This window comes from Gadus morhua, chromosome 13 (genome assembly GCF_902167405.1).
Source record: "Gadus morhua chromosome 13, gadMor3.0, whole genome shotgun sequence".
NCBI classification, from domain to species: Eukaryota; Metazoa; Chordata; class Actinopteri; order Gadiformes; family Gadidae; genus Gadus; species Gadus morhua.
In genome coordinates, this window is record NC_044060.1 from 23,573,160 (window position 1) to 23,586,033 (window position 12,874).

Here is a 12,874-nt window from a genome sequence, read left to right on the forward strand (position 1 = left end):
ACGTTGTCCTGGCAACTGGATTTTCAGTTCTAAACAACCGAACGAGAGATGGCGTTCACCATTGCTTCCATGTGTTGTTTCTTTCAAAATTAAAATAAATCAATTTCAAGAGGTGAAAATCACTACCAATCGAAAAATGTCGAGGCGTTCATGTACTCCCCTGGGGTATTAAAAGGAAAAGTTTGTAAACGTTAGTTTAGTTTAGTTTTTTTTTTAATATGAAGACAATCTATTCTTAATAATAAAACGATAGCTGGTAAATTGTGAAAAATGCATTAAACTGTAATCAGAAAACGCGGTTATATGCTATAAACCCTATAGTATCTTGGGTATAAAGGCTGGGACGAATTTCAAAGTCCACCTTATGTTGAAGTATGGACCGTGGCAATTCCCATTGAAACGAATGGCGCGGTGATTTTCTTCAAAACGAGAGCCGGTAAATTGTGAAAAATGAATTAAACTGTAATCAGACAACGCGGTTATATGCTATAGACCCTAGTATCTGTGGAATAAAAGCTGGGAAGAATTTCGAATCATGTACAATGCATAACGTTAGCTCATAGCTGAGTGGACCATACCTCCCGTTGCCAAGTGGTAGCTATGGTCCGTCCTGTTTACTGGAGGAGTGAACAGTTGCATAAGAACCTTACGGGAGTGTACTGATTGGAAAATACCGTGCATTTTGAATGTCCAAATAGCACACCAATAACATTTTCGTCCTGTCTCGTCTCGTCATCGAAAACAAAATGACATTTCGTCATCGTTTTTATTATCACAGATCTATTTTTAGCTCGTCAACGTCTCGTCTTAGTCACGGAAAAAAGGTCGTTGACGAACATTTTTCGTCATATTTTTCGTTAACGAAATTAACACTGGTTAGTACCACATAGTAGGACAGGTCTACATTGGTCTGGGGTGTCTGGGTCCAATACCTGGGAAGCTATTGAGCAAAAAGCAATTTTCCATAGGAAATGAATGGCCGAATATCTGTCGAATATCCACAACTTCACCACGGTGTACAACACAGAGTAGTGCCAGATACCATACAAAGTAGTGCCAAAGTAAGGACAAACAAAACACAAAAAGACAAATAGCAAACACACAATACAGTAAGTAAGTGTTTGTATAACAATTCATAAGGTTCATCACAGGTTTTTTTTACGTCACGTTTTTTGGAGTGCCGCCATTTGCACGACCCAAGTGACAGTATAAAAATTCACAGTAGGCCTATATAAAAAGTGTCGGCCATTAATGTGTTGTACAGCCTAATGGCTGCCGGCACAAAGCAGTGACTGGTAACTGTTTTATTGCCATTATATGTAATAGATACCATTGTCAAATCATTTTAAATTCTTTATTTTTAATACAAAGCCAGCAGTTATTTTTCCTACATTCAAATCATTGTCTGCCTCTCATTTAGACATTCCACTTTGCTCCAGCAGCTGAACCTACTGGTCTTTCTCTCACTGTTGTCGACATTAGTTACTCTGTTTGTTACTATTAACCAGTCTCTTATAGGTGCTACATTATGGTAGTTTAAGTCAAGTCACTGTGCTGTTTCTGTAACCACGTTTGACTTTTCCACCCATTTGTCTTTAGAGAGGCCTGGTAGTCTTCTTAAAGAGTGCCCTGGGTGTCACCCCAAGATTTCGGTGGCATTTAAAAAGTGCCCCCAGTGTGGGGTACAACAACCCCATAAAAAAAAGTTGGTCGATGCCAGAATAAAATTTGCAAAGGAAAAAGAGGTGTGGAAATCAAAAAAAGAAAAATGGAACAATTACCAAAAGGAAGAGGAAAAATCCTATAAAGTTGTAAGTACATCTTGAAATGCTACACCTTGAAGACAATTATTTCTCTAAAACCTTTGTGTCGAATGTGGATTTCATGAACTCCACACATAGGAGTTTGTTATTTTCATCTCATGGCATATGTAAACAACACAAACGAAAGATAAGAAGAGGAAGTGTTCCAATATCCCTCTGCAGCACTTGTAACAAATGAAGTCCATGCCATGACCAATTGACTGTTCTGAGGACAGTGGCTTGTAGTAGGCCTCTACTCTGAGATCAGGGGTCCCTTCCAGAAAACAGGCTTTGAGTCTAAGCCCACGTTTATACGTAGCAGGGTATTTATAGAAACAAATATTTCCCCCTCTCCGTTTTCAAAAATAACATTGTGCACACAACATTGTTTTCAAAAAAGTTCTCATTTACATCAAAACGCATAAATATGCAGTCGAGCACCATTGTAACTATGCCAAACCTATGGGAGGAAAGTGTAGGGAGAACTAAGGATAAAGCCATGCAAGCCAATTAGAATCCTCTGAATCAACAACAACGAATAACACGAGCGACTTCCTGTTCCTTTCAAAACAACATAGTTTAATTCATTTTTCACAATTTACCAGCTATAATTTGAAATTCGTCCCAGCTAGGGGACTAGGGTCTATATCTATAGCATATAACCGCGTTTTCTGATTACAGTTTAATGTAACGGTAAGCTGACAACATCGGTAATTATCACCGCAACTGCAAATTAATCACACAGAGATAACGGGGCCTAACCCTGAACTCTGAGTTGATTAACCCCAAGTTAGGAAACTCGAGTTTTCGGCTGCAGAACAGCTGATCTGAGCTGGTTCAATCAACTAGTTAGGTTAGATTCACAGAGTCAGGCCCCGTTTACACGAAGGGAAAACACAGATATTTCAACTCGTTAAGTAAACGCAGGTTTAAGCCATTCCCTCCGCTGAGAATATCATTAATATACTCTATGAATGATTAAGCCAAAGGGTTTTGTCGGTTTCTAAAAACTCTTGCCTTCCTAAGAGACCTGTGGCATTAACAACTGTGATGCAGTTGTATCAAGTATCAGTACCACACTGCCACCACCATCATCATGGTAACATTGGTCAATTTATTTAATTGAAAGTGGAATGACCTTAATGACTTGCACACTCAGTATTTAATGCATTCAAATAATTTTCTCATGTTCACATTTCAGTTGGATAGCCTGTCATGTCTCGGGTTCTTTCCAATTCTCGTAATTGGGAAGAATTGCAAGGGAAGAATTGTTGCCGAAGTTAAGTACAGCCTGGACTTTAAGCTGCCCGAGGACTTGGAGGACAAGTTAAAAAAAGTTTTTGAAAATATTTTGAGAGGTTAGTATTACTTAAAAAGAAAAGATGGAGGCTACAATTCCACAAGGGTCTCATTAGTGCATGTTGACGAGCAGTGCAGTGTTGTAAAAGCTTAATTATTTTTTAATTCTAAAAACTCAACTGTTAAAGTAAAGCATTTTAGTTGGTTATTTCTCTTCTACTTGTTGCAAAAAGGAGAATTTTCTCTGAGGGTAATATTTGCCGAAATTCTGTTGGTCTCAGTTTATTGTGGAAGAGCCAACAGAGAGGCCCCCTCCACCTCCTCCGGGCAGGAAGAGGAGGCGCCCCCGGCCCCCTCCACCTCCTCCGGGCAGGAAGAGGAGACGCCCCAGGCCCCCTCCACCTCCTCCGGGCAGGAAGAGGAGACGCCCCAGGCCCCCTCCAACTCCTCCGGGCAGGAAGAGAAGGTGCCCCAGGCCCCCTCCAACTCCTCCGGGCAGGAAGAGAAGGTGCCCCAGGCCCCCTCCACCTCCGGGCAGGAAGAGAAGGTGCCCCAGGCCCCCTCACCTCCTCCGGGCAGGAAGAGAAGGTGCCCCAGGCCCCCCAGGCAGGACATGGAGACTATGAGCTGTGAGGAGTGTGATGATAAGGGGAAGCGAGGAATCTTCCCCTACTCACGCATTATGAAAAAGAGAGGAAGGAAAGTAAGTCAGTTAATAATTGTGTGTGCAGGCTTTGTGGTCAGTTTTATCATTCCAACATCCCATTGGCTGTGTGGCTGCCATCTCACAGTCAGCTGTCAGTTTACAGTACAATAAGTCTCTTCCTGGATTAGTAAACTAATTCAAGGCAAAACCGATCCGACATCAGCTCACTCACAAACTGCGAATTTTTTTGAATACTGGCCTTGTCTTTGAACAATACACTTTTCAACAACACAATCGTGGCTTTATCTCTTCTGAAAGTAGGGGGAATAATGTTGGGGAGTAGATTGTAGTTGTTACCTGTTGTGTTCTGAAACAAGTGGTCTGTTTTTTTCCAGGTCCTTATGGAATGGCAACCATGTGGGACATGGTGAGTGATATGTTCTCTTCTGTTAGTCTCTGTGTGGGACTTTTTGAAATGGTGGTGGCTTGTGTCGGGTTGCCTTTTTGCAACATTCAGTAAATTAATGTCTTCAGCTTAAGTAGATACTTATAATGATTCCTCCTTACAACACTTCGAAACTGTTGCTAAGCCAGTGGGTCACCAGTGTGTCAAGTAGCCTACACCAAATGCACCGTTTTTAAACCCAGTGCTCAAAATGGAAATAGAGCATCATCAATGAATCATGATAATTGTCTAGAACAAGCTCCACATCTATTTAGACGTCAGTTAAAATGTTACTTTGATGCATCTACAATAACATTGAATCATTACATTTAGTCCAGAAGTCCATTGGGCAAACAGCATTACTACAGCACTACCGTATCACTTTTTCAGACACTAAGACACTAAGATAAAAGCAGAAATAGTCCTAATTGGCCCTCATCACTTCAGTGTGGATAATACTGTTGCTTATTTAAAATGATCATCAAACTTTAACTTTAAGAAGTAAGTTATTACTGTAGATTTCCATGTACTTTGGACATGGAAATAATAATTATTATTATTATTATTATTATAAATTAAAAGATTAAATTGGGTGAAATAGGTCAAGTTGAATGAGGTACTGTATAAAAATCCATAATGGATCCATACTTTTCTATGTACTCTGCGGGTGTGGTCACATTCTGTAATTATTTTCACTTTTTCGTTTAACAGTAAAAGAACATGGGAGCCGACGTGGGAGCCAAAGTCAGCCATTGCAGTTAAAAAAAGAAATGGAGTCTGAGGAAGAGACGGGGTGCAAGAGAACAGGGACACAGTGAAAGAGAACAGGGAGACGAGGTGCAAGGGGCCAGGGGGACAGGGAGAAAGAGGACAGGGGAACAGGGAGAAAGAGGACAGGGGGACAGGGTGCAAGGGGACAGGGTGCCTTGTTATGTAAAGGTAATCTTTGTAAATACAATTGTTTCAAAAATATTTGGTGTATCATGTTTAAAGTGAAATACTTTCATTGCATCACAATATGCCAGATGGGATACCGAAAGCAATCCTAAAGGAATCCCATTTTGCTGCAGTTCAATGTTGCCGCTGTATACAGCATTATGTAAAAAGGTCAATGTATTTCTCAAACCTCGCTAAGATCTGGCTACTTGCTTTCAGGTCATCTGGTAAACTCATCACTTATTGTAATGTAATATACCATGGAATGATATTTTTGTACCTATACACAGGATTGATTTAACCATTGTGCCATAATCCAAGATGAGCTTTCACAGAGGCATAATTCAGAAATTAGAATGATAATGAATCCCTGAAAATGAATAACATCTGTCATAAATAAACAGCGGGGGGAGGGGGAAACACGTTTGTTTATAAGGGGGGGGGGGGGGGATATTTCCAACACTTCCAAACCGGAAGTGTTCCAATACCCGTACTTCCATGAGGATACTTAAAGGAAGTATACTATACTGTACTATCTGAGTACGGATAGGTACTCAGATAGTACAGTGCCGTGTTCCAATACCCGTACTGTCCGCACTTACTAGCCAAAATTTGAGTACACAGTACGTTACAATTCAGATCCGGCGAAAAGAAGTATACTTCAAGGACCGGGATGCCGTACTCAAAACGGGCTAATCGTGAAGTGTGGATCGAAGGACACTCCCCGTACTCAACGGCAGCCATCTTAGCTACGTAGCGGAAGTGGCGGAGCCAGGCTGAGCCAAAGTCGGCGCATTTTCCACATAGCCTGCATTAATAAAGTAATTTTGTAGTTTTTATAGTTTTTATAGCTTCTTATAGCTGCTAGGCGTAAAGAGTTCACCGTTCAAAGCGGGATGTTTATTGCGGGGGAGGAGCCACGGCGGCAGTCATGATCGTCATTTCCGGTAAGTGCACCACAGAGTTCTCGATTTGGAACAGCACTCACACTATCCGTTTGTTTATAGGGGGGGGGGGGGGGGGGATATTTCCAACACTTCCAATCCGGAAGTGTTCCAATACCCGTACTTCCATCAGTATACTTAAAGGAAGTATACTATACTGTACTATCTGAGTACGGATAGGTACTCAGATAGTACAGTGCCGTGTTCCAATACCCGTACTGTCCGCACTTACTTGCCAAAATTTGAGTACACAGTACGTTCCAATTCAGATCCGGCGAAAAGAAGTATACTTCAAGGACCCGGATGCCGTACTCAAAACGGGCTAATCGTGAAGTGTGGATCGAAGGACACTCCCCGTACTCAACGGCAGCCATCTTAGCTACGTAGCGGAAGAGGCGGAGCCAGGCTGAGCCAAAGTCGGCGCAGTCGTGATCGTCATTTCCGGTAAGTGCACCACAGAGTACTCGATTTGGAACAGCACTCACACTATCCGTTTGTTTATAGGGGGGGGTGGGGATATTTCCAACACTTCCAAACCGGAAGTGGGCTTTTGTTAACTTGTTTTGTTGTTAGGTTTAAGTGGGGTGAGTGGGTTCGGGATGTTATGTGGTTGTGTGTTGTTCTATTAACATCTTCATTGTTCATGTGTTCATTGTTGTCGACACCGTCACCGAGAGTGACGTGTCCATTGTTCACGGCAGCTGTTACGTCACGTGTTGAAGTCTCGTTCAACAAAACCAACTCGTTGTCGAACGTGTCCCCCCCCTCAAGTAACGTGTCCCCCCCCCTCAAGAAACGTGTTCCCCCCCTCAACAAACGTGTCTCCCCCCCCCAACTAACGTGTCCCCTCCCCCTACAAACGTGTCCCCCCCCCCCTCAACAAACGTGTCTGCCCCCCCCCCCCCTCCCCGGTCACTAAGGCCCCGTCCACACGAAGCCGAAACGGGCGAAACCGTTACGGTTTCGATCTATCCGGTTTCGAAGTATCTCCGTAAAGACGAAGCCAAGCGAAACCGGATAGATCTGTAGAAACGCTGTAGTAAACATTCCAGGCCCATAAGGGGCGCTGCTTCTGGTACACAAATCCAGAAGAAGAAGAAGCGAGCATGCGCATAAAGGCTGCCCCCCGAACCACTAACAACACAAACAAACAGCTCTTCTACGATGGCGAACTAGATTCTCAATAAATAATGGCTTAGCAACCCAACAAGGGACATGATATGCTGCAGAACGATAACAAGCTTGTAGTCCTCATCCTCATCGTCATCCGCTTATCCGGGGTCGGGTCGCGGGGGGAGCAGCTCAAGCAGGGGGCCCCAGACTTCCCTTTCCCGGGCCACATTGACCAGCTCTGACGGGGGGATCCCGAGGCGTTCCCAGGCCAGTGTTGAGATATAATCTCTCCACCTAGTCCTGGGTCTTCCCCGAGGTCTCCTCCCCACTGGACGTGCCTGAAACACCTCCCAAGGAAGGCGCCCAGTGGGCATCCTTACCAGATGCCCGAACCACCTCAGCTGACTCCTTTCTAAGTAAAGGAGCAGCGGCTCTAATCCGAGTTCCTCACGGATGGCTGAGCTTCTCACCCTATCCCTAAGGGAGACGCCAGCCACCCTTCTGAGAAAACTCATCTCGGCCGCTTGTACCCGCGATCTCGTCCTTTCGGTCATCACCCAGCCCTCATGACCATAGGTGAGGATAGGAACGAAGATCGACCGGTAGATCGAGAGCTTTGCCTTGCGGCTCAGCTCTCTTTTCGTTACAACGGTGCGGTAAAGCGAACGCAATACCGCCCCCGCTGCTCCGATTCTCCGGCCAATCTCACGCTCCATAGTACCCTCACTCGCGAACAAGACCCCGAGGTACTTGAACTCCTTCACCTGGGCTAAGGACTCATTTCCTACCCGGAGTAAGCAATCCACCGGTTTCCTGCTAAGAGTCATGGCCTCAGATTTAGCGGTGCTGATCCTCATCCCAGCCGCTTCACACTCGGCCGCCAGCCGATCCAGTGAGTGCTGAAGGTCACAGGCCGATGATCCGATGAGGACCACATCATCTGCAAAAAGCAGTGACGAGATCCTCAGACCACCGAACTGCAACCCCTCCCCACCACGACTACGCCTCGATATCCTGTCCATGTATATCACAAACAGGATTGGTGACAAGGCGCAGCCCTGGCGGAGACCAGCACCCACTGAGAACGAAACTGACTGGCTGCCGAGAACACGAACACAGCTCTCGCTTTGGGAGTACAAAGATTGGATGGCCCTGAGGATAGACCCCCTTACCCCATACTCCCGCAGCACCTCCCACAGTTTCTCCCGGGGGACCCGGTCATACGCCTTCTCCAGATCCACAAAACACATGTAGACCGGATGGGCATACTCCCAGGCCCCCTCCAGGATCCTTGCGAGAGTGAAGAGCTGGTCCGTAGTTCCACGTCCGGGGCGAAAACCGCATTGTTCCTCTTCAATCTGAGGTTCGACGATCGGCCGAACCCTCCTTTCCAGCACCTTGGAGTAGACTTTACCAGGGAGGCTGAGAAGTGTGATACCCCGGTAATTGGCACACACTCTCTGGTCCCCCTTTTTGAACAGGGGAACCACCACCCCGGTTTGCCACTCCTTTGGCACTGTACCCGACTCCCACGCGATGTTGAATAGGCGTGTCAACCATGACAGCCCCTCAACACCCAGAGCCTTTAGCATTTCTGGCTGGATCTCATCAATCCCTGGGGCTTTGCCACTGCGGAGATGTTTGACTACCTCAGTGACCTCCACCAGGGAAATTGACGACGAAACACCATCAACCTCGAGCTCTGCCTCCAACATAGAGGGCGTGTTATTCGGATTCAGGAGTTCCTCAAAGTGTTCCTTCCAACGTCCGACGACCTCCTCAGTTGAGGTCAACAGAGTCCCATCCTTACTGTACACAGCTTGGATGGTTCCCCGTTTCCCCCTCCTGAGGTGCCGGATAGTCTTCCAGAAACACTTTGGTGCCGACCGAAAGTCCTTCTCCATGGCCTCTCCGAACTTCTCCCACACCCGCTGCTTAGCCTCCGACACGGCAGCCGCTGCAGCCCTTCGAGCCTGTCGGTACCCTGCAACCGAGTCAGGAGTCCTCCAGGATATCATATCCCGGAAGGCCTCCTTCTTCAGTCGGACGGCTTCCCTGACCACCGGTGTCCACCACGGTGTCCGAGGGTTACCGCCCCTTGAGGAGCCTAAGACCCTGAGGCCACAGCTAGCCACCGCAGCTTCAGCAATGGAGGCTTTGAACACCGCCCACTCCGGCTCAATGCCCCCAACCTCCACAGGAATGCCAGAAAAGCTCCGCCGGAGGTGTGAGTTGAAGATACCTAGGACGGGGGCCTCCTCCAGACGTTCCCAGTTCACCCGCACTACTCGTTTGGGCTTACCAGGTCTATCCGGAAATTTCCCCCATTCCCTGATCCAACTCACAACCAGATGGTGGTCGGTTGACAGTTCCGCCCCTCTCTTTACCCGAGTGTCCAAAACATGCGGCCTCAGATCAGATGACACGATCACGAAATCGATCATCGATCTTCGGCCTAGGGTACTCTGGTACCAGGTACACTTATGAGCACCCTTATGTTCGAACATGGTGTTTGTTATGGATAATCCATGACTAGCACAGAAGTCCAATAACAAACGACCGCTCGGGTTTAAATCAGGGAGGCCGTTCCTCCCCACCACGCCTCTCCAGGTGTCTCCATCGTTGCCCACGTGGGCGTTGAAGTCTCCCAGCAGAACTACGGAGTCCCCTACTGGAGCCCCATACAGGACTCCATTCAGGGTCTCCAAGAAGGCCGAGTACTCTGAGCTGCTGTTTGGTGCATATGCACAAACAACAGTCAGAGTTTTCCCCCCTACAACCCTTAGGCGCAGGGAGGCGACCCTCTCGTCTACCGGCGTAAACTCCAACACCGCGGCGCTCAGCCGGGGATTTATGAGTATCCACACAAGCTTGTAGTCCGCCATCATATTTTTTGTTGTGATTTCTGAGACTCCGCGGGCTTAAGAGCCATTGGCTAGGAGGTCGAGGGATGGGGCGATGACGTCATGGTTTGCGGTTTCAGTCGGTTTCAGGCGTCCACACGAAACCAAAACGAAACCGGATAGATTTGAAACCACCTCCGAGGGTGGTTTCAGAAGTTTGCGGTTTCGGTCAGCGGATTCGCCGGCTTCGTGTGGACGGAAGGCCGAACCGTACAAGACCTTTGCGGTTTCGCCATGCAATCGGCTTCGTGTGGACGGGGCCTAACAGTCTACCTCCCCCCCTCCCCCCCCCCCCTCAACAATCCTGTCCACAATCTGGCGCGAATCCCGTGAAACCCAAACCCCGAAACCTATGGAGGTAGATTTGTGTCTTTATTATGCAATCAAAAATAATAGGTTTGAGAGCAAAACTTTCCACACTGCAATCAAAAAATAGATTTGAGAGCAAAACTATCGACACTGCAATCAAAAAATGTTTTATTGCAAGATAAATTAATGTGATAAAAATAATATTAATGGGAATCCAAAAGTTTTGTTTGCAAACCCAAAAGTTTTGTTTGCAAATCCAAAAGTTTTGTTTTCGAATCCAAAAGTTTTGTTTGCGAATCAAAAAGCTTTGTTTGCGAATCCTAAAGTTTTGCTTGCGAATCCAAAAGCTTTGCTTGCTGTTGAGCTGAATCTCGTGGGCGGGACCTACGCCGAAAGATGTAAGACACGTCTCTCTTGGCCAGTCTCGATCGGAGTGACAGCTTGGCAACATCCAAAAAGCCGCTGCCCCCCGACCGCCTCCAGAAGCAGATTGTCGGCCTGACGGACAGGGTGTTCGTTTGTGCCTCTCAATCCGCGGCGGCGGTCAACAACATCGCCCTGCTCCCCTCTGCCATGGTCTCCTTGTCGGCTGACAGGGAGGCCTACGGGATTTTCAGGGCGCGCAAGCGCGCGCACGGGACAAGCCCAAAAGGCGAAGCCTAGACGGCGTAGCCTACATGAAATAGAACTCCCTCTCTCGTTACTAACTGTGGATGTTGCCAAGCTGTCACTCCGATCGAGACTGGCCAATAGAGACGTGTCTTACATCTTTCGGCGTAGGTCCCGCCCATGAGATTCAGCTCAACAGCAAGCAAAGCTTTTGGATTTGCAAGCAAAACTTTAGGATTCGCAAACAAAGCTTTTTGATTCGCAAACAAAACTTTTGGATTCGCAAACAAATCTTTTGGATTTGCAAACAAAACTTTTGGGTTTGCAAACAAAACTTTTGGATTCCCATTAATATTTTTTTTATCACATTAATTTATCTTGCAATAAAACATTTTTTGATTGCAGTGTCGATAGTTTTGCTCTCAAATCTATTTTTTGATTGCAGTGTGGAAGGTTTTGCTCTCAAACCTATTTTTTGATTGCAGTGTGGAAAGTTTTGCTCTCAAACCTATTATTTTTGATTGCATAATAAAGACACAAATCTACCTCCATAGAAACCCGCCTCCACAGCGGCACGCGTGGATACTGTAGGTATAACACGCTGTTTTTACGTTGAAATGCTACGTATCCAGTGTTCATGGAAACGTACACGTCAACGTTTTTTCTTGGTGACTGGGTTGCTTATCCAACAGCTATTAATAAAGATAATAAAAATAATTATATTTGTTTTACCTTGATAGGTGTCTGTTGTCTGGGAGCTAATTGGTATTGACCTGACCGGACCTCTCCCAAAAACTGTGGATGGCTTCCAGTACATTTTAACAGCCACAGATTACTTTTCAAAATGGGTTGAGGCTTTCCCATTAAAGAAAAAAACTGCAGCTGAAGTGGGGCGCCACATCTGCTCAATTATTTATACACATTTTTGTCCCAAAATAATCGTATCTGACCAGGGAAGAGAGTTTGTTAGTGAAGTGTGTGCGTTTTAATAATGCTATTGTAGTAAATACAATTCAGGAATTATTCCTTTCTGCTTGGAATGTATTTTTTTTTTGACATGAACTGATTTTATTTCAGCTCAACACCAGACTTTGCAGTATTTTGGCTATTCAAAGTAGTGTGACAGCTGCCTATCATCCCAAAACCAATGGTCTGGATGAGAACACATTGTTAAACATAACTATTTATTATTATACTATTTTATTTGAGTCGACATTTGTTCAGTGTTCAGGAGTTATTTATTTAGTTTAATTGATTTTTTTTTTTTTTTTGGTGTTTGTTTTTTTACATTATGTACATTGCACATACTGTACCGCTAAAACCTTCAATATACGTTATAAAACAGCATCAACAGTGTACAGGGTGAGTAGTGGTGTAAAATAACGTGATTCTGCAGTGGGAGCATTATTTGATAGAGGCGATTGGTCTATCCACATACGGTACTCCTGAAATCTTCAATAAAGACGTTATAAACAAGCATCAAAATATGCTCCCAATATTCTTACAGTGTACATAGTGTGAGTTGTGGTTTAAAATAATGTGATTATGCAGTGGGAGCATTATTTGATAGAGGCGGTTTGTCTATCCACATAGGCTAATTTACCCCTGCTATCTTAAATAAAGACGTTATAAACAAGCATCAAAATATGCTCCCCATATTCTTACAATGGGTGAGTTGTGGTTTAAAATAATGTGATTCTGCAGTGGGAGCATTATTTGATAGAGGCAATTGGTCTATCCACATAGGCTACTTTACCCCTTCTATCTTAAATAAAGACGTTATAAGCAAGCATCAAAATATGCTCCCCATATTCTTACAGTGTACATAGGGTGAGTTGTGTTTTAAAATAATGTGATTCTGCAGTGGG

At 45.3% G+C, this 12,874-nt stretch overlaps 1 protein-coding gene and 1 long non-coding RNA gene across 3 annotated transcripts; both read left to right on the forward strand.

The window, feature by feature from the left end:
* The first annotated feature begins 2,461 nt into the window (after nucleotides 1-2,461).
* Nucleotides 2,462-5,317, forward strand: LOC115557244 (trans-Golgi network integral membrane protein 2-like). Of its 2 annotated transcripts, XM_030374911.1 has the most exons (5): nucleotides 2,462-2,901; nucleotides 3,004-3,160; nucleotides 3,383-3,804; nucleotides 4,143-4,174; nucleotides 4,904-5,317. In XM_030374911.1, exons 1-5 carry the CDS (start codon nucleotides 2,899-2,901, stop codon nucleotides 4,971-4,973), a joined length of 684 nt encoding a protein of 227 aa, XP_030230771.1. In that variant the 5' UTR covers nucleotides 2,462-2,898; the 3' UTR covers nucleotides 4,974-5,317. The 2 variants fall into 2 exon arrangements, with proteins under 2 accessions (XP_030230771.1, XP_030230770.1); XM_030374910.1 differs by having other exon boundaries at nucleotides 2,462-3,160.
* A 1,158-nt stretch (nucleotides 5,318-6,475) lies between these two features.
* On the forward strand, nucleotides 6,476-12,483 carry LOC115557261 (uncharacterized). The gene is made up of 2 exons (XR_003979170.1): nucleotides 6,476-6,516; nucleotides 11,747-12,483. It is a non-coding gene; the product is annotated as an uncharacterized LOC115557261 (long non-coding RNA).
* The last annotated feature ends 391 nt before the right edge of the window (nucleotides 12,484-12,874 follow it).